Here is a 27,897-nt window from a genome sequence, read left to right on the forward strand (position 1 = left end):
AATTCTGGGAATATCAGTTTACAGTTTTAGACTGTAAATTATACATTGATTTGTTCTTTTTTTACTTCTAAAAGCTGTATAATTAACAGAATTTTACTGTAAATTTACATTAAATGCTTTGTTAGATCTTTTACAGTTTTTCCCTGTATATAGTACGGGAACTTATACTGTTAACCTATTATCAGTTTTTTTTCCGTAGCGTTTTTACAAAATTTTACAGTTAAAATTACACTTATTTTTTACAGTGTGGTTTATGGTGCGTCTGACGCTGCTGATGTTCCTGATGGTCAGAGATCCAGTCTGATGATCCAGCTTCAGTCTGTCTCTGAATCCTGCAGCATCACCATCACATGTAGACTACACAAGTGTCTCCGCTGCATCACTTCATCTCTCTGTACTTCAGTAACATCAGTGTGTAGAGTAACAGAGTCTCCCTCCAGCACTGATATTAACTTCACTTCATCTGAAGACACAACTGAAGAAGAAACATGAACAGATACTGAGACGTACAGTAGGTACATCTTGTCTATTTATCAATTCAGTTTCAGAGTTATGATACTTAGCACTCCTTGAAAGTGTAAATATGCTAATCATAACATTCAAATGCATTAATACACACCAGTGACTCTGAATTTCTTTCTAAAGGTGTTGATGCTGTTGGTGACTTCATATTCTTTCAATATAGATGCACAGCGCCACCTAACGACAAACACCAGACATACACAAACTACAACCTCCAGAAACCTCTCACACACACACACACACACACGTTTGTTTTTGTGAAAAGTGGGGACATCCCATAGGCGTAATGGTTTTTATACTGTACAAACTGTATATTCTATGGCCGTACACCTAACCCTAACCCTCACATGAAACTTTGTGCATTTTTACTTTCTCAAAAAAACTCATTCTGTATGATTGATTTATTACGGATTAGCATTGGAGTTTGTGTCTATTATTGAAGGATTTTATTTGTGTGTATCTAAAAACGTACTAATCTATAATGTGAAACACTTCAGAGAGAAAGAGAAATATAAAAAACATTAATAGGTGAGGAAGACTGATGCAGAGTGAACAACAGGGTTTATTGTAAGGCAGATTGTTTGGTTGTTTCTTTCTTAGTTCAGATATAAGTTAGGAATAATGACAGGTCAGGACTCTTGTGAAAGACTTCCACACCAGACGATGATGGGGAAAATAAATAGGAAAGGAAATCAGGAGGATAACAAGAAAGAGCAAATGGGTTAAGACAGCCGTTTCAGTGACATTTACAGTTATTCACAGTTTATTTCAAAATGCAAGTGACCACGTCTGTGTTTTATACTGTATTACTGTTTCAAATGAAATAAAATGTCTATTTACATAAATCCTGTTTTCAGGTTGCCTCAAGGTTTAGACTGATATTTATATCCACATCACAATAAAATATTTGATCTGTTCAGTAAAACTCACAGGAGATATGATGAGAAAACAAACACACTTCTCTTTATTCATCTGATGTGATCTTTTCATCATCAGTGACTGAAATAATCAGAGTTTTAACTCTATACATGAGTACATGAACTGAATACATTACCAAACACACACCAGACTTAACCACACACAAAACTTTATTTTCATAACACTGAAGATCTAAAAAGTCTAAAGTCATCTACAAAATATCAAAGCTATGAATAACTAAAGTACAAATATGAGCAATAGTATCAAGTAAAAACAAACACAAATAAAATCATACACACATTAATTAACCTGAGTTTAGTCCTGAAATATTTTGCAGGTTTAACAACAATCAAGTCATTTTAGTGTCACATCCTGCGTTTAATCAGTCAAACTGAGTCAAAAGAGCGTAATATGATCAGTGTAACATCATCATCAGCACAAACAGAAAACTGTTACATTAACTTAATCTCGAATAAAAGCATGTTTCTCTGTTTATGTCAAAACAAACTCATCAGTTTCATATTACAAAAGCTCGACTGTGTCCACTTCAAACTCTTCATGTGTGTATTGATAAAGTGATTATAAACGACTAGAAACTGCTGCTGTTCTGTTTCAGTGAGTTTGGACAACTTCATCACTGAATCATTCATCAAAGATAGGACTCTCTTCCGGGGGTCTTCCACCCTTCCTTTGAGAAAAACTAGGGGAAAAAGAGAAAAACAATCAGTGTGAAATCATCATATAACACTGATGTAGTATTGTAATAACGGTGTTTAATAACTGAATTAATGAAGCCACAGTCACAAACATGAAATACTGAGGTTATGAACACAGAAGAAGAAGTTTATCAAGCTGTAGATAAACTATTAGTTTAAAGAATGAAGCTTTTGGTTAACTGCTAAATTTACTCTTATGTTTTACATTAATAACTGTGTTGTTAATATCAGAAAGTGAGTCAGTAAAATCATTAGATCAAGAAGAGATGAAGACGAGGTCGACTCTGTCTTTAGATTTGTATTAATGATGTTAATGTTATCATGATGTGTGAATGAACAACAGGGATTAATCTAAATCATACGTATCTTACAGCACTGAAGAAGTCTGAAAAGATGTGCCCAACAGCACTGAAGAAGTCTGAAACGTTGTGCCCAACACCACTGAATAAGTCTGAAAAGAGGAGCCGAACACTTCCTGAAAGCAAACAGATTTGAATTTATTGTAAATCTTTCATTTTCACAGCCACTCAAGAACCTATAGCTATATGTGTTATATTATATAATATTTCTGCTCGTCGATCGAGCTGTTAATACACGTCTCAAATCAAACTCAGATTAAATATCACAATCTTTGTCATTCTTCATGCTCAAAATCCCTCACTTTAAGCTGATATCTTGTGAACAGACGGATCTTTTACTATCAGAAGATCCAGAAAACCAGTCATTGTGATTAAATCAGATCTTACTGTTGTAATATTAGTCTGTGCTCACACTGTAATGTGTGTTTCTCTGTATTATTAGTAGATCAATCAGTCACTTTATCAAATCACAAATCAATCCTTGTTCTGTTCTTACACAAATGTAGATCCAGGTTTATGTTGCAGATCCAGCAGATAATTCATGAAGTATTTATCTTTCTTTAGTAATATTTATTATTGGTTTCTCTTTAGGTTAGTTTTGAGTAAACTGGGACTTCTCTGTTTCAGAGTATATGTTCAGAAATTACAAACAGTTTGTTCTTCAGTTTTACAAAGCACAAGGTCATTGCTGTCTCTGATACTTCTGGGTTTCTTCTGTAACGCTGTTTAGAGATGAACAGTTTTACAGTAATGCTGTTTAATATTGAATATCTTGAGTACAGTGGTGTCTAAACTCAGTCGCAGAAACGTCAATCAAACACACCTGAAGTAGATAATCAAGGTCTTAGAGGTGTATTAGAAACGTTCAGGTGTGTGTGTGTGTGTGAGTTTGTACACTTCTGCTTTAATATCATCATTACTATAAAGACACGTCACACTCCTATAAACACAAAAAATCCTGTGAGATCAGACATCATAACATCTGCAGAAACTGTGATGAGTTTGAGTTTTCTACAGACACACACACACAGACACAGCTCACAGTCGATCTGTATCTGCCCTTTATCTGTTATTATCTTAACGCTCATCAGACTTTTAGTTATTTTTTCATATTATATGAACTATGTGTGATACTTACTCCTTCGTCTTTCTAGTTCAGCGATCCTGCGTCGATGTTTAATCACAACAGGAGCTACAACTACAGCTACAGCTGCAGTCACCAGAATAACAACAGCAACAATAACACCAACAATCCCTGCTACAGCAGCTGGAGACAGACCTGGACCTGAAACAGACATTAGTGTGAGTGTGTGTCTGATCTGTAACACACACACTAGAAACAGCAGCACTATACTGATACTGTAATGATAGAGAGAAACAGACATTAGTGTGAGTGTGTGTCTGATCTGTAACACACACACTAGAAACAGCAGCTCTATACTGATACTGTAATGATAGAGAGAAACAGACATTAGTGTGAGTGTGTGTCTGATCTATAACACACACTCTAGAAACAGCAGCTCTATACTGATACTGTAATGATAGAGAGAAACAGACATTAGTGTGAGTGTGTGTCTGATCTGTAACACACACACTCTAGAAACAGCAGCTCTATACTGATACTGTAATGATAGAGAGAAACAGACATTAGTGTGAGTGTGTGTCTGATCTATAACACACACACTAGAAACAGCAGCTCTATACTGATACTGTAATGATAGAGAGAAACAGACATTAGTGTGAGTGTGTGTCTGATCTGTAACACACACACTAGAAACAGCAGCTCTATACTGATACTGTAATGATAGAGAGAAACAGACATTAGTGTGAGTGTGTGTCTGATCTGTAACACACACACTCTAGAAACAGCAGCTCTATACTGATACTGTAATGATAGAGAGAAACAGACATTAGTGTGAGTGTGTGTCTGATCTATAACACACACACTAGAAACAGCAGCTCTATACTGATACTGTAATGATAGAGAGAAACAGACATTAGTGTGAGTGTGTGTCTGATCTATAACACACACACTAGAAACAGCAGCTCTATACTGATACTGTAATGATAGAGAGAAACAGACATTAGTGTGAGTGTGTGTCTGATCTGTAACACACACACTAGAAACAGCAGCTCTATACTGATACTGTAATGATAGAGAGAAACAGACATTAGTGTGAGTGTGTGTCTGATCTGTAACACACACACTAGAAACAGCAGCTCTATACTGATACTGTAATGATAGAGAGAAACAGACATTAGTGTGAGTGTGTGTCTGATCTGTAACACACACACTAGAAACAGCAGCTCTATACTGATACTGTAATGATAGAGAGAAACAGACATTAGTGTGAGTGTGTGTCTGATCTGTAACACACACACTAGAAACAGCAGCTCTATACTGATACTGTAATGATAGAGAGAAACAGACATTAGTGTGAGTGTGTGTCTGATCTGTAACACACACACTAGAAACAGCAGCTCTATACTGATACTGTAATGATAGAGAGAAACAGACATTAGTGTGAGTGTGTGTCTGATCTGTAACACACACACTAGAAACAGCAGCTCTATACTGATACTGTAATGATAGAGAGAAACAGACATTAGTGTGAGTGTGTGTCTGATCTATAACACACACACTAGAAACAGCAGCACTATATAACCTGAGTGAAGAGCTGATGCTGTAATGACAGTCACAGACTGTATATAGATTACTATAATGTAAAATACAAGTGGACTACTGTAATATAAAGCAACACAGTAAGCATACAGTATTACAGTACTGTACACATTGTTGAAATACCTGTTCCGACTTTTGTCCTTTGAAATATTTTGAAACTGATATTGTTTTGAGTGTTTTGTATCAGACGGTAGTGTGAAGAGCTACTAATGAAACATTTATTTGACATGACTGAGGCATTATTAGTGAGGTAAGGCATTAAGGTCATTTTAATGTTTTTTTTTTTCTATTATGGAAAATGTTTGTAATAGTGATATTATAAAAATATAACAATTCTAAATAAGCAAAATTGATTAGCATTAATCTAATAACCTAATGTGGTTTTATTAACAAAGTTCGGGAGAAGCACGATCAGATAATCATCCAATTTGGTACAGGTGCATCTCGTTTAGCTAATCATCTTATAGCACGCACGCGTATATATATCCAGTCTTCCTACCTCCTGTCCCACGACAGTTTTTCGGCATAGACCGTCTGTCAGCATTCGGTTCGCTCTGTCAGCATTCGGTTCGCGCTGTCCGTCATCTTATCACAGGCCCAATCTTCCTTCCGACGAAGATATCTATCCGCCGAACACCAACAAGCGTCATCGCGTCAGCTGCTCTTCTCGCCAAGCCACACGTTGTGGCCAAAAGCTCGTGCAAATCCTTGAGCTCGCCTCACTCGGCAACACGATTTTGTCGCCAGGACCGGGCTCTATTATAATGCTGGATCGCAGCCGTGCTCCAGTTCTCCCCGCAGTAAACCTCTCTGGCTTTTTCAGCCGTGGCGCAGTTCGATGCTGCCTCCACTAGCGGCGAAGACCGTGCGTTGTTGTAGTGGCATGTCGTTCGTGAAAGAATCGTTTTTTCGAATGAATCTTCTAGGCGAACGAATCGTTCTCGGTTTACACTCATTCATGAAGAATTTTTCAGAGTTGTCATCCACAATGAGCGAGTTTCATATGAGTCTCAGAGATCGAGAGCTCTCATTCGTGAACGAAAGGACTAAACCGGTATACATGTCGAGTTGATTAAACAGATACATGTCGTTCGTAAACGCAAGGAACTCTTATCAATTTGTTAAGATGAGAGTAAACCGGGTCAGTTAGCCATTTAGCATGTCAATCTTGCAAAATGTAAAGCGCAGTTATAGGTACTGTGCACATATTGTTAACATATTTAGCATACAAAAGATAAATTCCACGTTTAATCCCCGATTTATGAACGTGAATATATAGATCAATATATGAACCGTCTGACCAAACAATTAAAATGCTAATCATGCAAGAAAACCTCGTGATTTGCTCATCTGAACAATTTAAATAGACGTTATATATAGAATGCGCTTATGAAGACGCCAAAATTTGTTAAACGGCGTTATGACTTAACTTTGTCCGATGACGATGCCACTTTTTAACCACGAAGCAAAGGCTTTTTGCAGAGTTGTCATCCACACCGAAATGTCTAAAGACATTACATTTGCTTTACTGTGCATGTTTAAACCTCACTGAGATGATACAGACATAAGTTTCATGCAATTATTCCGGAAGGATCAATTATTTAAGGACATATTTCACCATTTACTGGCATGATTATTCAGAATTTTTCACGCTACTGCCTCGTGTTTGGCTGCAGAACAACAAGTGTGAGTAAATTTTCTATCGTCTTTTTAGGACTGTTATATGAAAAGCATGCAAAGTAAATGTCTTTAGAAACGGCTTGAATTTGAATTACTGCAATTAACGTTACTGCTATAGACATGTCTATTGGTACAATGGTTTATAAAACTAACCATGCTACATTTGTTTCAAAGCCTCTATTTTCACAGTCCATACTACAACAGGAAAACAGCATCCCAAATTTATCTGCTCCGGAGGCTGTTTAAAAGGGCCCAAAGGCCAAAACAAGAGGAAAAGATGCTTTTCCAACAGGACTGTATTAATTCAGACAAGGTTTGAGCAATTGTCAAATCAGCCAACAACTACAGCAGCCAAAGCAAGCATGAAGCTACTTTTACTTGCAACACGGGCCTGCACATCTCAGTATTTCCATCCTGTTACTTCTGCTAGCAGTGCAGGCTACACAGGTTCTTCAAGACATCACACACCCCAGCCCCTTCCCACGACCCACAGCTACAGCAGCTGAAGCAAACGTGAGGCCGCCTCCATTCGTAAACGCGCCCTCAACTCTTCCGCTCCCTCATGCTACTAACCATTTTTCTGTTCAGTGGCCTCCAGCTCCAGATTTGCCAGAAGGCAGAGGGTACCAAGACCTATTATTGGTCAGGCCGATTATTTTATTTATTTATATATCTATCTCGAACCCTCTTCAGCCAACCCCTCTAACGCCAGCTCATCCCCTTTCACTAAAACTCCTAATCTACCATAGCTAACTCTCCTAACATGCCCTATCTATCTATAATGGTCAATCCTCACTTCAGCCATCCTTCCGCAGGAGCTTTCTCTGTATCTCCCCACCGCCGCAGCATTGACCGCTCCCGCAGGAGCCTTTTCTGTTTTTTCCTCACTGCCGCAGCAGTCTCCGCTCCTGCAGGAGCCTTTTCTGTTTTTTCCTCACTGCCGCAGCAGTCTCCGCTTCCGCAGGAGCCTCTACCTATATTTCACCACTGCCGCAGCAGTGTCTGCTCCCGCAGGAGCCTCTACCTATATTTCACCACTGCCGCAGCAGTGTCTGCTCCCGCAGGAGCCTCTACCTATATTTCACCACTGCCATAGCAGTGTCTGCTCCCGCAGGAGCCCTTTCCATCCTTCCCTACTGCCGCAATTCTCGCTGCCGCAAGAGCCTCAAAAATAAATAAATAAATAAATAAATAAATAAATAAATAAATAAATAAATAAATAAAAATATATATTTTATGTCCATTCTCCAATTCAACCTCATCAGGCTCGCTTTTGTCTAACTCCGGAACGCCCAATCTAAATTCACGATGGACCCTCATTTCATCAACGACTCTGGTATAAAAAAAAAAAAAAAAAAATAAAAAAAAAATTAATCGAGTAACAAAATGTGTTGTTGCTTAATTATACTGATGTGCGCATGCACAGTAAATCTGATGGGTAGGATAAAATGTCAGGACACCGGACCTTTATTTAGTCGGGTTGACGTACCTTTTCAGTTCTGTGTATGTGATGTGACGCTAGATTTACTTAAAGTCAAATGCTCATGAACTGACTGTCAGAGCAGTTCTGGAGATGTTGTTCATGTGTTCAAGTCCTCATTTAGTGAGACAGCAGACGCAGAAATTACCGTGAGAGTAATGCGCGCTTCAGTGTGTGCGTGAAAAAGGAAGTCGCGCTCCTGCTCCATTCATTAACAGAGACACACAGAACATGCAGGATTTACATTTAAACACTGTTCCGTCTTAATATTTAGAGATATTAATTCGTGAATCGGATGTAAGTGCAATTACCTATTTTGATTAATTCATTCAAAAAAAAAAAAAAAAAAAAAACATTTCATTGCGAAAGAACCCGACGTGAGATTTAGAATAAATTAAAAGAGGCTTCGAAGCAGAGGAATTTGCCTACATAATTTTTTGTAATCGCGTTACTCGAGGAATCGTTTCAGCCCTAATCTTAAGCAGCTCAAAAGGGGCCTCTCACATAATCCGATAGATGCCCTCGGTTGTTGTTCATCAGACATTTAAAAAAAAAAAAAAAAAAAAAAAAAAAAGTTATATATTCCTCCTTAAATCATGTTGTGTACTTGAATAATAGAAGCCTCTCAGTTATCGTTTCTTCGGCCAAAGTAAGGGCCCTCCAGCCATCGTTACAATCTCCTTGCCTATTTCAGCATCGGACAGGGCTCTCCCTTCCGGTGCAGCTGGGCAGTGGCTCCCTTCGGTCGCAGTGTGAGCCTTTCATCTGTCATTGAGTTGCGCTGCGCGCTCAGCGGCAGATGGGGGTATCCCTCCCGGTGCAGCAGAGCCACAGGCCCCCTTCGGTCGTTGTGACAGCCCTCCATCCGATGCATCAAATTAAGCCGCTTATACAGTCGCAAGGGGGACTCTCCCTTCCGGTGCAGCAGAGCCGCAGCTCCCTTCGGACGCAGCGAGAGTCCCTCCATCAGTCGCGTTTTCTTGCCTACTCCGTATCGGACGGGGCTCCCCTACCGGTGCAGCAGACCCACGGCTCCCTTCGGTCGCAGGGTGAACCCCCCGTCTGAGTTATGTTGCATGCTCAAGGGCGGACCGGGATCTCCCTCCCGGGGGAACACAGCCGCTGGCTCCCTTCGGTCGCAGCAGGAGCCCTCCATCCGATGCATCAAACCGTTCCTCGAATCTTCTTGCCTATTCTGCATCTGATGGGGCTCTCCCTTCCGGTGCAGCAGACCCACGGCTCCCTTCGGTCGCAGGGTGAACCCCCCGTCTGAGTTATGTTGCATGCTCAAGGGCGGATAGGGTTCTCCCTCCCGGGGGAATAGAGCTGCTGGCTCCCTTCGGTCGCAGTGAGAGCCCTCCATCAGACGCATCAAGCCATGCCTCGCTTCGCAAGGGGGACTCGCCTTTCCGGTGCAGCAGAGCCGCAGCTCCCTTCGGACGCAGCAAAAGTCCCTCCAACAGTCGTATTCTAGTTAGCGTCAATCAGGGCTCTCCCCTCCGGGGCAGCACTCCTGCTGCAGAGTTGCGAACCCCCTACGGAGGCTGGGAGAACCCTCAGAGGCAAAAAACCGTGCCTCCATAAACCCGCAATGGGGGACTCCCCCTTCCGGTGCAGCAGAGCCGCAGCTCCCTTCGGATGCAGCGGGAGTCCCTCCAACAGTCGCGTCTCTTTGCCTTCTCAGCATCGGACTAGGGCTCCTCTTCCGGTGCAGCAGACCCACAGCTCCCTTCGGTCGCAGTGTGAACCCCCCATCTGAGTTATGTTGCATGCTCCACGATGGCTAGGGATCTCCCTCCCGATGGGGTACAGCCGCTGGCTCCCTTCGGTTGCATTAGGAGCCCTTCATCCGACGCGCCAAACCGCGGCTCCAATCTCATTGCCTATTTAGCATCTGACGGGGCTCTCCCTTCTGGTGCAGCAGACCCACGGCTCCCTTCGGTCGCAGTGTGAACCCCCCGTCCGAGTTATGTTGCATACTCTATGGCGGCCAGGGATCTCCCTCCCGATGGGATACAGTCGCTGGCTCCCTTCAGTCGCAGTGAGAGCCCTCCATCAGATGCAACAAACCGCGCCTCGTACTCAGCCGCAAGAGGGACTCTCCCTTCCGGTGCAGCAGAGCCGCAGCTCCCTTCGGAGGCAGCAAGAGTCCCTCATTTCTTGATATCTGGCATTGTGCTCCTCCCATAAGCGGCATGGAGGGCTCGCTGGTAAGACGTTGCGAGCCGCAGCTCTCGTCGAACACTGCACGGGCTCTCCAGGTCGCTCTGCATTTTCTTCCCAACACGCATATTTTGGGGGGCAACTAAATTTTATCTCTCTGGCTGCTGTCCTATGGCTTTAAGCTTCTTTTGGGGAGTTATTTGGGTTCGGGCTATGCTGCGGGCCCGGACCCCTCCCCCAGGACAGCACGCCAAAATATGCCTACTATTTGCCTTCAGATTAGATGTAAGGGTGAACTCGTGAAATGTGGTTTTATTAACAAAGTTCGGGAGAAGCACGATCAGATAATCATCCAATTTGGTACAGGTGCATCTCGTTTAGCTAATCATCTTATAGCACGCACGCGTATATATATCCAGTCTTCCTACCTCCTGTCCCACGACAGTTTTTCGGCAACCCTCCTCCACCCCAACTCCTCACTTCTAATCTATTTATCCCAAATTGGGATAGGGGGAGTTATTTGGGTTCGGGCTATGCTCCGGGCCCGGACCCCTCCCCCAGGACAGCACGCCAAAATATGCCTACTATTTGCCTTCAGATTAGATGTAAGGGTGAACTCGTGAAAAGTTAATTGAAACAAACATGACAAATACAAAGAGTCAAAAAGACATTTAACTGTCAGAGTGATGTATATTAATAATTACTGTAGCTGTTCACACTGCAGCATCTGCATATGGACATTTAACATGGCTTAATTCATTAGAACAGTTTTTAAAAGACCAAAGTAAACACATTATAAATAAATTATACAATGTACAGACAAACCATGTGAGCCCAGAATGACAATGCAATGCCTTTTCTTCCCATAGAAAACATTATATGGAAAACACTTAAGGTGGCTTAATGTGTTAAGACAGTGTTTTTAAAAGACCAAACTCTGTAAACGCATTTTTAATCAACCTACTATGTACAGTCTAATAGATGAACCCAGAATAAGAATGCAGCTTGTTTAATAAAGACTTGTGTTTTCCTTCCATAGAAAACGTTATAAGGAAAACACTTAATGTGTGACACATCTGCTTGTCTGTACAAAGTATGATTTATCAAGAATGCCTCTTTGTATATCAGTCATTTTACAGTACTTTTTTGTATCCTTATAATAATGTTCTGATAAGGTTGTGAAGCTGAAAATACAGAGTTATGTTAGACACACATGCTTGCACTCTACCACTAATTACTTATAAATACACCCTTACTAACACTAAGCATACTTCCACACACATGCAAATAGATAGATAGATAAATAGATATTTGAAATAAGTGATAGGTAAAGAAAAGTTTAATGCAAGTCTCCTTTTCATAACACCATTTTCAGGTTTCATTGTAATCATGACGTGGCATAACTATCAAAACTGATCCCTCAATTTAAATGAAGTAGGTAAGCAGTTTGGATCATAAATAGATGGATATCTTGCTGTATTTTTCACCAAACCTCTCTGAGACACCAACAAACTAAAAAAGTGATTATAATGTAGTGTTTAATGAAGAGTAACTTTAGAAATGTTCTTAGAGCTGTGATTTAAATCAGATCAATTTTACACTGACAGATTTGATCTACTCACCAGTGACAGTAACAGTGAATCTCCCGTTTATGGTGCGTCTGCTGTTTCTGATCTTCACTTCATAAAGTCCAGAGTCTGTGGTTCTGGTGTCTGTGATGGTCAGAGATCCAGTCTGATTGTCCAACTTCAGTCTGTCTCTGAATCTCCCATCAGGTCCATCATATATGGAGAATCGTTGGGCTGCTTTATTGATTTCAGCTACAACAGTGCCTTCAAACATCCACAGTATCAGATCATCTGTCTGTATTTCAGTAACAGTCTGTAGAGTAACAGTTTCTCCCTCAATCACTGACACGGTCTTCACTGCATCTGTGACAACAACAAACACATGGAGAATAAAGAAAAGGACATGAATTAAATACATACAGGAAGATTTTTCACATTTCTCACTTCACAAATCTCAGGAAGTCTATTAAAGCTTAAAGTATAAATTTACAGGAACACTTTACTGGTCATAATGGAAATGTCCTGTTAGACTTGAAATATGCCATCAAAGGATTGACAAAGAGAAGAAGAGAAATGTGTCCTTAACTGTCCTTAATAATAATAGTAGCACATTTTGACTCACCGCTGACAGTCACATTGAATGACTTGTGTGTGGTGTATCCACTGCTGCCAATCCTGATGTCAGCTTCATAAACTCCAGAGTGACTGGTTCCAATGTCCCTGATGGTCAGAGATCCAGTCAAATATTCCAGCTGTAGTCTGTCTCTGAATCTCTCATCAAGACCATTATATGTTTTGAAGATTCCTTCCTTTCTACTGATTTCAGCTACAGGAGTGTTAAGATGTTCAAACCTCCATCGTATCACATCATCTCTCTGTATTTCATTAATATTGCTGTTGAGGGTGACAGAATTTCCCTCCTTCACTGACAATGGCTTCAATTCATCCACAGGGACGACTGCAGAACAACAGAACAGTTTCTCTGTCAGTCATCACATTTATAACACTTTCACTAAACAGATTTAACAGAGATCATTGAGTTTAGCATAATAAACATCATGCAACTTTCTACAGTATAAATGTAATGTATTCAATGGTTTTTAACTAGACAGCAAGGCATATACAATTGCTATACTGTACAAACCTGATTCCAAAAAAGTTCTTACACACTCTCAGAAAAGAAAGTACATAATTGTACCTTTAGGGGTACAATAGCTTTTCACTGGGGCTGAACCCTTTAAGGGTACAGCTTTTGTACCCTTGGTATAGGGTACAAATTTGTACCCTTGTGATTTGTACCTTAAGAGACCAGTTTTGTACCTGTGGTGACAATTTTGTACCTTTATTTAACAGTACAAAAATTCACCCTTCAAAAAGGGTACAATCGTTGACTATAATGAGATATATATATATATATATATATATATATATATATATATATATATATATATATAATATCATACCACACACATGCTGATTTAAAATCCTTTTCATTTTAAAAACAATGTCTAACTGTAACATAGAAATGATCATCTACTGAGTGAGTGTAATTTGCCTGAAAATCCATTGCATCTCCTGGTTTCAGTATAGTCCTTTTTTTTTATCAGCCTTGACACTGAATGAAAGTGACGCTCATAGGACAAAGGATCCACATGGTGTCTATGTTAAAACAATGGTATAGACTCAGAATGCAGTACATCTCTACATCAGTTATTTCTATGCCTGCTTCTGATATTTTTTGAAGGATCTCCTTGGTTGAAAGCCCTTTAAGAACCAGAGTCCAGGGCCCAAAGAGTAAAAGTCCTGCCATATTTTTGTTCCACCCATGAACTCATCAGCCGATTTCACCGGAGGAGGAACCAAGTCATTCCTTCCAAGTCACAAACGAGTCTTGAGTCACATCCCAAGTCCTCAAAGAGTTAAAGTTATCGAGAAGTACATAATTGAACCTTTAGGTGTACAATAGCTTGTCACTGGGGCTTTACCCTCAAGCTTTTGTACCCTTGGCATAGGGAACAAATTTGTACCCTTGTGGTTTGTACCTTAAGAGACCATTCTTGTACAGAGATGTCCAGGGGCCAAAGAGTACAAGTCCAGCAGCTGATTTCTTCATTCCTTCCAAGTCACAAATGACTTTCAAGTTAAATCCCAAGTCCTCAAAGAGTTCAAGTTAATGAGATAATTAGGTGACTATTGAATGTGCATTAATGATTAACACCTGCTGTTATTGAGAACTACAGAGGATCAGATGTTGATGTTTTATTGGTTAAAATGTTGCCACCATCATGGAGATCAGTGTTTGGTTTAATTGTGCTCTTGACCCTTGACTTGTTGTGCTATCTCTCTCTCTGTGGTTCTGCATCGCGTGTTGTGGAGAAGACAGAACTGGGAAATACGAAAAACATATAGTCACAATAAGCTAGTTTAAATATATCTCAAATTATTTAAGTTTTTGAATAATTCCAGTGAAACTATAGCACGCATAAAAAAAAAAAAAAAGATTTGCTCTAATTTGTACAGGGTATGAATTTTACATTTATTGTAACCCATGTAGAAGTTTGAAGTCCAGTGCTTTTTAGACACACACACACACATATATATCAAAAACCAGCATATGAATCTCTACAATGGTTACAATCAACAAAATGCTTCATGTTACAATACATTAATTACTCCCATAATGCACTGCAGTATGAATAATAATTTTCACCACTGTTGAGGATCACATGACAAACGTCCATGGCTAAATGACTAATTCCAAAACGTGTTTTTTTCCTTTTAATATTGAAGGATTATATGGTGGCATTTGCATAATGAGATCTCTCTCGTTTTTGTGAAAGTGACATACAGTTAAGTATAGTACACCCATCCAAAGTGCACAGACAGAGCAGTGAATACACAGCAGTTCTCTCTAACAACTAAGCCACAAACTCTTCTCTTTAAATGTATAATCAAGAATTTGAATCAAGATCATACAGTCATCATAAGCATAAGTCACCTGCTAGATCAAGAGTTTTATCAGCATTGCACAAATGTTTGCAGCAAAACAATAATGCAATTGTTTAGAAGCAAATTTATGAAAATTGCTTAAAGGCTCAAGAGCTCAACTGAAGCAAATACTCACCACAATTATGGTGGCAAAGTTTTTTTTTCCCTTTCAATTGATTTCATCCAAGGCTGTGCTTAAAGTCCGTTGTAGTTCTTGTGTTTCTCTTTTCTTTAGTGATGTTGATTGTCAACAGCAGGTGTTCATCACTAATGCATCTTCATTTAATTAGTCACTAAATTATCTCATTAACTTTTACTCTTTGGGGTCTTGGGATTTGACTCAAGACTCGTTTGTGACTTGGAAGGAATGACTTAGTTCCTCCTCTGATGAAATCATCTGCTGAGTTCATGGGTGGAGCACAAATATGCCAGGACTTTAACTCTTTGGCCCCTGGACTACCCAAATCTGGTAAGAACCATGCGTAACCGTGCTACGACTTCGTCTCCGCCAAAAGAAAGAAACGGAAGAAACCGGACGTTCTTTCAAATTGAGATTCAAGCAGCCAATCAGGGCTGGCTCTACAAATTGTACCTTAACCTTTAGAAGAAACGGTACATATATGTACCTTTTAATGTTTGGGAACATATATGTACCTTTTTGACCCTGAAAAAGGTACACACATGTACCTTGAGGTCCAATAATAAGCCCTATGGGGTACGTTAGTTTAGATTGTACCTTGGGGGACAGAAATGGACTCCTACTGTACCCCTATTTCTGCCAGTGCACTTTACAAATTGTGAATAAAAACAAATGCAATGATGTGGAAGTTTCAAATTTCCACAGAACAGTTTTCCACTTTGCCACAGTCCATTTTAAATGAGCTTTGGCCCAGAGAAAACACCTGCCCTTCTGGATCATTAATCACCCAATGCCAGTTTACCCAAATGTATTTTGGCACCCTGGGTTGCTAGTTGGCAGAAAATTTCATTGCATTCATCATCAAGTGCACTTGTTCCTATTTGTGTCATCAATCTGGCAACCTGCATTATTCGTCAAGTCTAAGGATGAGGGCTGGGTGAAAAAAACCCTCTCCAATATTTTGAATTTGGATTGCAATACCTAGTTCCCTTTCGAGGGAACTTTCGAACTGCATCCTCTAGGGGCCGCTATGAGGAACACCTCGTCGTAACCAGTGTCTGAAGCATACATTGAAAAAACATCAACTTGTTGGCCGGCGACAGCCTCCGACGTCACTACCGGCGTGACTATAAATCAGCACCGGGAGAGCACGTCACCGTCTTTTTCATCTTCAGCTGACTGTTTTGTTTGAAGCGTGCATCTGAAAGAACCGGTAAGGGCGATCTTTCTCTGTTTATCATGGTGACAACTAGCAAGCGTTTAGACGATGTGTGCATCCGTGTCTGTATTATTTGACACCCGATGACACATGCGATCTTTGCGTCATTTGTTTGGGTGAAGGGCACGCACGCGATGTCTTTGAGGAGGCAATCTGCGTGCATTGTGAGCATTTTTTCAATGGAAAAATCTCCGCTCTCGTTCGTCTCTTTTGAAAAAAAAAAAAAAAGGCAGCCATCTGCTTCCCATGGTTCAGGATATTTCTGCGTTGAGGCGTAGAAGTGAATGAGCTTGTGAGAATAGAGGTGGATCTGTCTGAATGGTTTAAAGAGGGACTTTCCCTTTCGCGCTCAAAAAAAAAAAAAAAGGGCGGCGGACGAGAGAGAGCCTTGGGAGGATGATGTTATATCTTTAACACTTTCTGATAATGAGGTTAGTGCTCTGCTGGGTTTTTACCTAGGAAAAGCAGGAGATATTTGAGGATGGTGAAGAAGCTGAGGCTGAGCCTTCTCAATTCTCCTGCCCTGCGTATGTAGAGCTGTTGGAGGTTATTAAGCGAGAATTACCTTTTGACCATAACCCTCCAGCTCAGGTGAGTCTTTATTTCTGCATGATCTCCATACAGAGATTAAAGAGAAATGAAAAACGCAGTTTTCTTCTCGCATCCATCGGTTTCGGCATGAAAGTAATCTGCCGACATCGAGGTGATGTGCCAAACGGCTATGAGGGAATGCCCCCTGTAGAAAGAGCTAAATTTTTTAGATATAATTTATAAAAAAAATTTGTCCGTGAATTTTTTTTCTTTCTGCAGGGGAAACATCCTCTCTTAATCTCCCTCCTTGCCATTTAAGCCCCTTCAGAAAATCATCTCACTTAAATTGCAAGGCATACGCAGTAGCAGGTCAGGCTGTGGCTTTATTAACACAAGGCTGGTGCTTCAAGCATATCAGACTGATCTGCTAAGAGACCTGGATAGAGGCAGGGACCTTTTTCTGATCTGGTAGCTGAGGTGTGCCGCACCATGGGTCTCTCCGTGCTACCAAGCAGGCCGTCTCCGCCATGGGCAGGACTATGGCGGCCATGGTGGCAGCGGAGAGACATCTGTGGACGAACTTGGCAGACATCGGGAGGAAAGAAAAATGCTTTCTTCTCGATGTTCAGGTTTCGCCTTCTGAGCATTTCGGTATTTCCGTTGAGATGGCGATTTGAGAAGTTCAGGGAGATGAAGGTGCACTCTGCTGCTTTCAGATCCTTCGTTCCACGAAGGTCCAGGTCTAAGCTCGAACAACATAGGGGTCCTGGCCTGTCTTGATCTGAGGATCAAAGACGAGCACAGAAAGCTAGTGTCACAACTCGCGCTCCTCCCCCACCTGCGGGCAAGGGTTAGAGGAATCGTGGGTCACGAGGAGTAAAGCAGAACCTAAGGGGTATGATCTAGACGAGGCAGCGTTCTCATCCGAATCAGAGTGATACTGAGGTATCTACTCATTCCCTTTGGGTATTTTTAACCCTCTGGAGTCTAAGAGGTTATCTGAAGAAAATAGCCTCATAACGCGTGTATGCGTTAAATTAGACTTCAGAGGGTTAACTTCTGCTTTTATCCTCCCCTTCCTAATTCCCCTGTAACCACCAGCTCTCCACCTGATCGAGGTTAGGTGGAAACCTCTCACATAAGTCTCATATGCTTGACCTATGATGTTTTTATGGTTCTATGTTCATAGCAACCACCTGACTGATGGTCCAGACTAAAAGGAGGCACCCCTTGAGCGGGGCTCCGGCGTGGGAGGGTGGGTGAGTAAATGTAACCCTCTCTGTATAAACTAATGTGTATTTAATTGCTGGTGGTTACGCGTCTACTAATAAACTATGTGAGTTTCCTTTACAGTGCTCAGTTACAGTGTTTACTAAACACTCGCCGGCACCAGCCATCCGGCTTCATGTTCCGGTATTAGGCGGCTGAGATCACAGGTTTCTGAGGGAGCCTCCTTGATCATCAGAACTGGCACAGCACTGCAGGGAATTTCATGGATGTCCGGCCAGGTCACCCCGAGGGGTCTCCTGGCTGCTTAGGGGTGCTGTCGCATCTAGCGGGAAGTGGAGGTGGCAGTTACAGAAGTCTTCTTGTATATGCTGCCTCAGGTGATGCTCCCCTCACCCAAGGTGTGTAAAATTGAGCTTGTCTCTCCCGTGAGATTCAGCACCTCTGCGATGCTTAGGAACCTTTAAGTACACACGCTAAGTTTTGTGTACTTTCTCAAAACCACATGGTGGTAAGTTTGCACGCAAGACTCTGCAAACTTTCAGAAATCTTGTACGATAAGGGTTACACTCTCCACTTCGTTCCCTTTCTTGAGATGATTAGACCTTGGTTCCTTGGGCTCCATTCAGCCAGTGTGTATTTGTTTATACACCTCAAGCATGGCTTCCCTCAACATGAGGGGCTATTTAGGTGATTCTCGTGGTAATTTAACAGCGCTCCCCTTTTTCCTAAAATGGGTCACCTATGAGCGCGCTACTCCGAGCTTGGAGTTCTCCTCTCATATGAGAATGAGTTCTCTGTTTTTTCCCCAGAGCGCTCCAGTATTGTTTCCTTAGATCGAGTTGATGACTCTCAAACATACGAGAGTTAAAAAAGTGAAGTGAAAAAAGTGACGTGACATTCAGCCAAGTATGGTGACCCATACTCAGAATTTGTGCTCCGTATTCAACCCATCCAAAGTGCACACACACAGAGCAGTGAACACACACACACTGTGGGCAGCCATTTATGCTGCAGCGCCCGGGGAGCATTTGAGGGTCCGGTGCCTTGCACAAGGGCACCTCAGTCGTTCTATTGAAGGTGGAGAGAGAACTGTACATGCACTCCACTCCCCCCACCTACAATTCCTGCTGGCCCGAGAATCGAACTCACAACCTTTCGATTGCCAATCCGACTCTCTAACCATTAGGCCACGACTTCCCTAAAGAGCCCCTCCTTAGAACAGTATTTGAAAATCCATGCTATGGTAAGTGTGCATGTGAAGTCTTTGCACACTTTTTGAAATCCACACTGTGGTAAGTTCACATGCTAGTATTCTGCGTTCTTTCTAAAATACTATATGGTGAGGGTTTCGCGCGGTTGCTTCGTGCCCTTTCTTGAGTTGGTAAAAGCCCCGTTCATCTTGGGCGCCACTCCACCTATGTATCCTCGGATACATATCTAAACAGGGTGTTGCTACTAGAGAACTGTCGAGACAGCTCTTTCAGCAAGCTTATGCGTAAGCTAGCAGTAGCCCCTGTGTGACAGGAAAGACTTGGTAGAAATGCTAGGTTCTTAGCCTTATCCCTTTAAAGGAATCTTTCCTGATTCCAAGCCTTCAGCTCTACCCTGGGCCGAGGCCCTAACAATTAAGTTGGGTATGTAGCTTAGTCCTTTTGGCCATAAGGGGTACTGTCACAGACAGCCGTCTAAACGTCCCAGGGGCAACTCCCATGGAAATGGTAGAGTTGGTACTTAGTGCTCGCCATGATTCTGGCCTGCACTCCCCTCAGCATGGCGGCGTGGGTATACTGTTCCCCACAACGGCCCCTAGAGAACGCAGTTCGAAGTTCCCTCGAAAGGGAACTGTCTCAGGTTACGTATGTAACCATAGTTCCCTGAGTAGGGAACGAGACACTGTGTCCTCTAGTTCCCTGCCATGCTTTGGACGCAAGCTTCAGACAAAGAATATAGTGACGTGCTCTCCCGGTGCTGATTTATAGTCGCGCCGGTAGTGACGTCGGCGGCTGTCACCGGCCAACAAGTTGGTGTTTTTTCAATGTATGCTACAGACACGGGTCACGACGAGGTGTTCCCCATAGAGGCCCCTAGAGGACGCAGTGTCTCGTTCCCTACTCAGGGAACTATGGTTACATACGTAACCTGAGACAGTTCAACCACGCAGTGTTAAACCTGAGAAGTCATACAATTTAGACTCCTGTAGCCTCTTTGTCTGAGCCGCTGTGTTTCATTAAGGAACTTTAATATACTCAATATATAAATTTTGAACAACTACTGAATGATTATTTGAAATCTGCTTTTCCCCCCTCATTGATTAGATTAAACATTATTGTCACTTGACAATGAAATACTGACTTTTTAGTTATTGATAGTGAAAAATGTAATATTGTATGGCCTACACGTCTAATTTCATTCCAACACTAATGGTCACGCAGCTGTTTTGAACGATTTTGTTTACTGATCAACTGTTAGCTAATCCCAAAAAAATAATTTAAAAAACTTTTTTACTCTTCTAAAAGAAGTTATGTCCAACTGTCGATTGTATTATTGTGATAATTTTACCAGAGAATTTCAAATAAATCTGAAACACATTATTTAAAAATTGTCTTGAACAGTTGAATTTCTATTCGATATCCAACGATACCAAAAAATCTAGTCAGTATTGATACCACAAAGTACACACTACTCAATAATACCAAAGTGGATACCACTGAAAAAAAATAATAAAAAAAAATAAATAAAACAACAATACTTAAATCATTGACTTTGTACCAAAGTCCCAGTAGTTTTGACAACACTATTATTATACACTTTGCCATCGAACTGTATAAATGCAATATCATGTATCGCTCTATATCAGCTTGACTGTGATCACCTATGGCCGAATCACAACCGTGCTTATACAGTATAGAGCGATATCACATGGTTATGAGTGCGATATTGCTCATATATTATATTACATTATATTATCACAAAATGAATCAGCTGTGGCAGATAGCGCATGGCTAAGAGTGTTGTCATACAACACTTGGATGGAACAAGTATGTAAATAAGCATCAACCAAAAGAAAAGAAAAAACATTTCTCATGACTCATTTTAAACTGAAATTCTGTGTATATAATACACTTTGCCAGTAATATTTTGCATCTGTAACAAAAAATAAATTAAATATAATTGGAGAATTCAAATGTAAATTTATTGTTCAGAGAGTGTAAAGTGGTAATTTGAAAAGCAAAAAAAAAAAGGTGAGGCGCTCACCACTGATGTTGAATGTCTTCGATGGGGATCCTCTGGTGCTGACGATTTTTATTTTCCACTGTCCAGAGTCTGTGTTTCTGATGTTTCTTATCGTAAGATCTCCAGTCTGATTTTCCAGCTGCAGTCTGCCGTTTAAATCCCCATCAGTATTAACCCATACTTTGATGCCATTGGGGTCACGACTGATTGTAGTAATGAGAATTCTATTTAACCTCCATTCTATCTCATCATTTTCATGTAGTTCAGTAACACCAGTGTATAAAGTGACAGAATCTCCCTCCATCACTGACACTGACGGTATTTCATCTGTATCCACAAACACACCTGGAGAACAGAGAGAAACAGTGAGAGATGTATTATAAGACTATCTATCTATCTATCTATCTATCTATCTATCTATCTATCTATCTATCTATCTATCTATCTATTTATCTATCTATCTGTCCTAGGGATGTACAATATTTGATTTGTGCCTTTATTCATTATTCCAATGTGATTTTATGACTGCTTTATTTAATCAGAAACACAAGGATTGCAAAATGAATGTAATTGTAAAATGAGATAAAAGGAGGAAGAAAAAAAAATAACATTATGATATAACAATGTAACATAAAAAAAACACATTAAAAATGTACAATGAGTTAATTTCGAAATGTAGGATAGTCTTAGGCTACAGTCTACTCAACAAAAATTAAAAGACGACCTTTACACAAAGGATCATATGCATGCTATTTTTATTAAACAGTAAATAAATATAAGGCCTATATATATATATATATATATATATATATATATATATATATATATATATACACACACACACACACACACACACACACACACACACACTAAATGGTGTCATTTCATTTTTATTTCGGTTCATTCACGTAGCCCTACAGGTCTTATACCAGATGGGCATTAGAAGCTGAGGGAGGCTGTTGTTGCGCATACCAGAGACACAATTCTGCACTTGCATTCTCAGATTAAATGCAGCGATTTAAAACAGTCGAAAGTAAAAAAAAAAAAAAAAAAAATTAAATAATCACATCACCGCACCTGTTAGTGGGTGTGATGTATTAGGCACCAAGTGAATATTTTGTCTTCAAAGTTGATGTGTTAGAAGCAGGAAGCAAGTTTGACAACGGGCAAATTGTAATGGCTAGACGACTGGGTCATAGCATCTCCAGAACTGCAGTTCTTGTGGGGTGTCCTGGTCTGCAGTGGTTAGTATCTACCAAAAGTGGTCCAGGAAAGGAACAGTGGTTCACGGTGACGGTCATGGACTCACTGATTCATGTGGGGAGCAGAGGCTGGCCTGTGTGGTCGATTCTAACAGACGAGCTACTGTTGCTCAGATTGCTAATAAGTTAATGCTGGTTCCTGATGGAAAGGTTTCATACACAGAATACACAGTGCATCACGGTTTGTTGTGTATGGGGCTGCATAGCTGCAGACCAGTCAGGGTGCCCATGCTAACCCCTTTACACCGCCAAAATCATCAACAGTGGGGATGTGAGCAACAGAGCTGGACCTAGTCTGATTAATCACATTTTCTCTTACATCACGTAGACGGCCTGCATGTGCATCGCTTACCTGGGGAAAACATGGCACCAGGATGCACTATAGGAACAAGGCAAGCCTGCAGAGGCAGTGTGCTGCTTTGGGCAATGTTCCACTGGGAAACATTGGGTCCTGCCATCCATGTTGATGTTACTTTGACACATAAAGCCCAGAGTATACTTATGACTGTAACTTTTAACTTATAACCACTCTGACACACACTTATGTAACCTATGCATGTAAAATAATTCAAGCCCATATATTAAACCTGCATTGCATATATTCATTTAATTGAATTGTTACTCACCCATGGCCAAGCATACTGTTTTACACATTTCTTCCATTGAGTCTGATCATACCAACTCTAAAAAGAGTAAGAGAGTGCAATCACTCAGTAATACAGATTGCTCTGAACTGGCCAGGGAAGTTGTGGCTGACAGAGATAATCCAGCTCCTGTTCGATCTGCCTTGGCCTCTCCCGTTGCACAGAGACCTCATCTCACAAGCACATGGAGAATTTTTCACCCGATGCCAGACAAAGTGACTCTTTGGGCCTGGCCTGTGAGAGGTTGAATTTAAGTGTTACGGGTTTGCCTCAGAGGTTGATTGAAATGATTCATTAGTGTTGTGTCACGGTTCATGGTTCTGTATGTTCATCTTGCGTCTCTATCTGATTGTGTGCGTCTGTTAACTAGCACCGCAGCTGCGGTCTATGAGCGCCAGCTGCAGCTCATTTGCACTGCCTTTATGTTTGGCTGACAATCCTGTTCGTGTTGTTGGTTCGTTAATTCTCGTCTGTCTCTCCTGTCTAGTTGTTGTTCCTGTTAACCTTATAATCACTAATGGAAAAATACATTGTATATATGAATTTTTTGTCATGACTAATTTATCCGGCATCAGCTGTATTAAAAAAAATAATCACTTTATCCAATATTTTAATTAAACCATACACAACTGCATTCTCACCCACCAGACTTTTTTTTTTTTTGTGTGTGTGTGCTTAGATTGTTTTACTTACAGCTATTTATAGTGTATATGCATATAATAAAGTATTTGTCATTATATTATTTACAACACACTGAGAGGTTTGAAATTTTTCCCTCAACATAAGAAGTCGTGGCAAGATGTGGACAAGATGTGGATCACTCAACATAGGATCTTGAGGTCATGACTTCACATTGCGTGGCCATGTTGTTACCTTAACAAAATGATCTAGTGGTCACAACATAATTATCACATTCCCACCATAGACTGTATAAAAACATGGTCACGTCACCCGTAGACTCCCGAAATGTGTTGAAGCCTAAAGTGTGCAGAGCGGGCCGTCGCCATCTTGGCAGCGTGTGACCGTGTGACTCTCCCGGAACAATCAAAAATGGGCAAAAAGGTTGGAGCTACTTGCTGAAGCCACACCCACCTAGCATGACGGCAGTGTCAGCAGCGACAATACATCTGTCACTCATGTGGCCACGCCCTTAATTATGCAGAAATTTCAGTCACAATATAATTTAAACGGATAAGTTATTAAAAAAAATCACCCCCCTCACAGTTGTCATGAAGGGCAAAATGTGCTCTATAAAGCTTTTTTTTTTTTTCTTGCACCAGGCTGTAAAAACGTTTTTTTTTCTGCTGTAAAGTTGGGCATTTTAACATGGGGAGTCTATGGGATTGACTGCCTTTAGCCAGCCTCAAGCGGGCAGTCGATGAATTACAGTTTTAGTCACTTCCTTGTTGGCTTCCAGAGAGAGAGCGGGAGCTTGCCGCTCGATTCCCACAAGTTATTAAAGCCCCTTTCACACTGCTCGTCGGACCCGGCAAATTGCCGGAACATTGCCAGGTTGCCTTCTGTGTGTAAGCAAACACGACCCGGGATTGATTCTGGCATTGAACCCGGGTCGGGGACCTAGTAACATTGCCGGGTTCAATCCCGGGACGAGCGCCGTGTGAAAAAATGCCAGATCTAATGCTGTGTCGAAGTGATGACGCACGTTATTGTGCGACTCTTTTACCAGCTGTTTTGAAGAAAGATCAACGTTCGCGACGAAATAATATGTGCAAATTGTAATGAAGCAGAGATCAGTTAGTTCTTCACTTTCTGCGCTGACACCGAGATTGTTTGCTTGCTTCAGTGAAAGTATAACGTGCCTAATGTTTTCGACTCATACATTACACGTCACGCCCTGATGTCAAGTGTCATTACGGGATCTTTACGGGTTGTGTGTGAAAGCACGCACATATCCCGGGTAATCACTGGCAGTGTGAAAGTGCAAAATCTAGAGACCCGGGAAAAATTGACGGAATGGCAGTGTGAACAGGGCTTAAGTGAACTGAACATGCCCCCTCCCGATCACCATACCTGTTATTTTTAATAACAAAAGGAAAATAAAATAAAAATAGCTATATCTAGACATGACATTAAATACCATTTCTTATACTGTGAAATAAGATTTTGGTTATATCACCAACCGGTACATTCATTTAAACCCACCCCCAAATTGAATCACGATTCATTTAACATCTCAGCCAACTTAAATCGTCACATATTTTAATATATTTTTTAAACGGCATGGGGTGCATCATTACATTACATCCTAAGTTTTGTGTTCCACTGCATATTAATGGTTGTTGAATGCAGTAGGTTTTTTTTTTTTTTTTTTTACCTATGACTTTGTTCCTTTTTTAACCAGTTTCACTTTGCATTGAAAAGATGATTCAATATGAAACTAAAATCTCCTTTCTCATTTTTGCTAGTTGTACTTCACTTGAAGCTGCAGTCTGTAACTTTTGGCGCTCTAGCAGTTCATAAACAGAACTGCATTCGTCTTGCGGAAGAACACTGTAGCTACTTCTACTTCTCTCTGTTTATGTCTATGACAAGTCATGCAGGTATGGGCTTCCGTGCAACGGTTCCAGAACAAAATAATTGAGAATATAATATAAAATGTCATCATAGGGACAGGCTCATAACTCGTAGGATATGGGAAATAGTTTACAGTTGCAAATGGACTTTGCAATTAAATATGGAATTCGGCAGAACTGTGCGTTAGCGAAAGTGAAAACGCAAACGGTAATGCAAGATTTGCTATTGCGTTTGGATTATGTCACAATTTATGTGTCCACATATGCAAACCGCTATTTAAAATACAATTTGAAATTCCTTTTGAAAATAGTCTGGAATATCCTTCCATATAATTGAGATATCGTGTAATTTAGGGCTTATAAAGTATGACTATGGGCTGGACAGTAACATGTCTGTTCTGAACGCAACCAGCCTGACGCAATGCTAAAAGAGACAATCAACCCACTATCTACAGTGGATGCAGTGTGGCACTGTGTGTCACCCGGTGATAAAGTAGACCTACTGAAAAAATATACTTAAAGCTGCAATCCATATAATATAACTTGTGTTATAAATTGTGTTCAAAATGTAGGCTACAACATTTCTATAATAAGCGAGTAGCCTACATCAAGCCATTTTGCAAACCATGTTTGTGGTTTATCCTGAATCACTAGCCTACATTTAAATAGCAATATTAATGACTGCGTCTGCTTTTTCACTCTCTCTGCGTCGCACACGTAATAGCCAAAACTCAAAATGAATCGGAATTCCTTTATCATTTGAATTTCCGAAGCCTTACACGGAAACCTGCTAATCAGTGTCAGGGATGGAACTATTTTGCCATGTTTTATTTTCACAGAAGTTATCTGAAATATGAACGTAGATACCTTTGCAATTAACATGTTTCTATGTATTTGACATTTATTTTTTCTAAATGTAATGTCATGCTGACCCAAAATGGTGACGTCTGTTTATTTATTATATTTATTTAGAGTGTATCCATTACTCCAGTATCATAATATAACAGAAATATTAGGTCGTCATTAAACTTTACTAAAAATGATCGTTCCATAAACAAATAGAAAAGAAAATGCACATTTTAGCCTTGTTAAATTCATATAATAGGCTTAATAATAACAATTATAAACTTACCCATGGCGAATAGGAAAATACTGACTGAAAGGGCGCGTTTCATATTGATGTGTAGATGATCCGGGCATTTAATAAAGTCCTTTCTTCTCTTGAGTGCTCGTCAGCGATCCGTTTTTGAGCTGCACCCACCGATCTTCAGAGAGAGGGAGTAAAGTCTTTCTGTGGCAGTCTGACACGGCTATGCGCCTGTCCAGGGGCCAGAGGCGTAGCGGACGAGCACAATAACCTCCTCGTGCTGGGTGCGCCGAAAGACGATGATCAGATATTGTCAAAAACATCAAATTTAGCCAATATTAAGAGGATTTGATGATGGCCTGTTAAATTCCTCTTATTATTAGGCCTGTTATTATTAGGTTACTTTTATTATTACAATAAATTTGCCCCACAAGAATTTCATACGCATCACCACGTAAATGATGTGCTTTGAGGATATTATTAGGATAGTCTATTATTACTCCTTATTTAAATTTTCTAAAGACACTTTTTATTATTAAACAATGGTTCACAGGCCTATAATCACAATTCATAACACTACATTCAACAATAAAATTAATGGCATATTATGGAGTCAATACAGGGCCACATATACTTGCAAAATAATTTGAGGTTATTTTTATTTTTTAGCAACCATAAAATAACTTTCCCAGAATGTTGCAGGGTGATTACAGCGTGAAAACTTTGCAGATGTTTATGTGTAATTATCTGTACAGAGACCTGAAATTCATTTAATTCAGCATGTATAAAAATACAGAAATTATATAAATCAAAACGTGTTTTAAATTTAAATATTAAGCCAAAAATCATAAATTTGTGGGTTTGTTTTCATCTTTATGTATTGTGTTACTGTTGTCGTTTCTGTTCATCTTTACTAGATGGACCATTTATACCTAATAAA

The 27,897-nt window shown here is 40.5% G+C and overlaps 1 protein-coding gene across 3 annotated transcripts; it reads right to left on the reverse strand.

Moving 5' to 3' along the window:
- Positions 1-1,475: 1,475 nt before the first annotated feature.
- Positions 1,476-27,228, reverse strand: LOC113040282 (uncharacterized). 3 transcript variants are annotated; one of them, XM_026198622.1, is made up of 7 exons: positions 27,003-27,228; positions 21,452-21,775; positions 12,712-13,047; positions 12,144-12,452; positions 3,654-3,800; positions 2,561-2,631; positions 1,476-2,140 (listed from the first exon to the last, which is right to left on the reverse strand). In XM_026198622.1, exons 1-7 carry the CDS (start codon positions 27,043-27,045, stop codon positions 2,090-2,092), a joined length of 1,281 nt encoding a protein of 426 aa, XP_026054407.1. In that variant the 5' UTR covers positions 27,046-27,228; the 3' UTR covers positions 1,476-2,089. The 3 variants fall into 3 exon arrangements, with proteins under 3 accessions (XP_026054407.1, XP_026054405.1, XP_026054406.1); XM_026198620.1 differs by having other exon boundaries at positions 2,528-2,631; XM_026198621.1 differs by lacking the exon at positions 27,003-27,228 and adding an exon at positions 23,319-23,805 and having other exon boundaries at positions 2,528-2,631.
- Positions 27,229-27,897: the final 669 nt, after the last annotated feature.

This window comes from Carassius auratus, chromosome 22 (genome assembly GCF_003368295.1).
Source record: "Carassius auratus strain Wakin chromosome 22, ASM336829v1, whole genome shotgun sequence".
Classification (NCBI taxonomy): domain Eukaryota; kingdom Metazoa; phylum Chordata; class Actinopteri; order Cypriniformes; family Cyprinidae; genus Carassius; species Carassius auratus.

Coding starts and splice junctions, on each gene's coding strand:
- LOC113040282 (XM_026198620.1), bottom strand. CDS start 27,045: ATGAAACGCGCCCTTTCAGTCAGTATTTTCCTATTCGCCATGG. Junction 21,776..27,002: donor TATTTTCCTATTCGCCATGG/GTAAGTTTATAA, acceptor TCTGTTCTCCAG/GTGTGTTTGTGGATACAGAT. Junction 2,141..2,527: donor TTTCAGACTTCTTCAGTGCT/GTAAGATACGTA, acceptor TTTTTCCCCTAG/TTTTTCTCAAAGGAAGGGTG.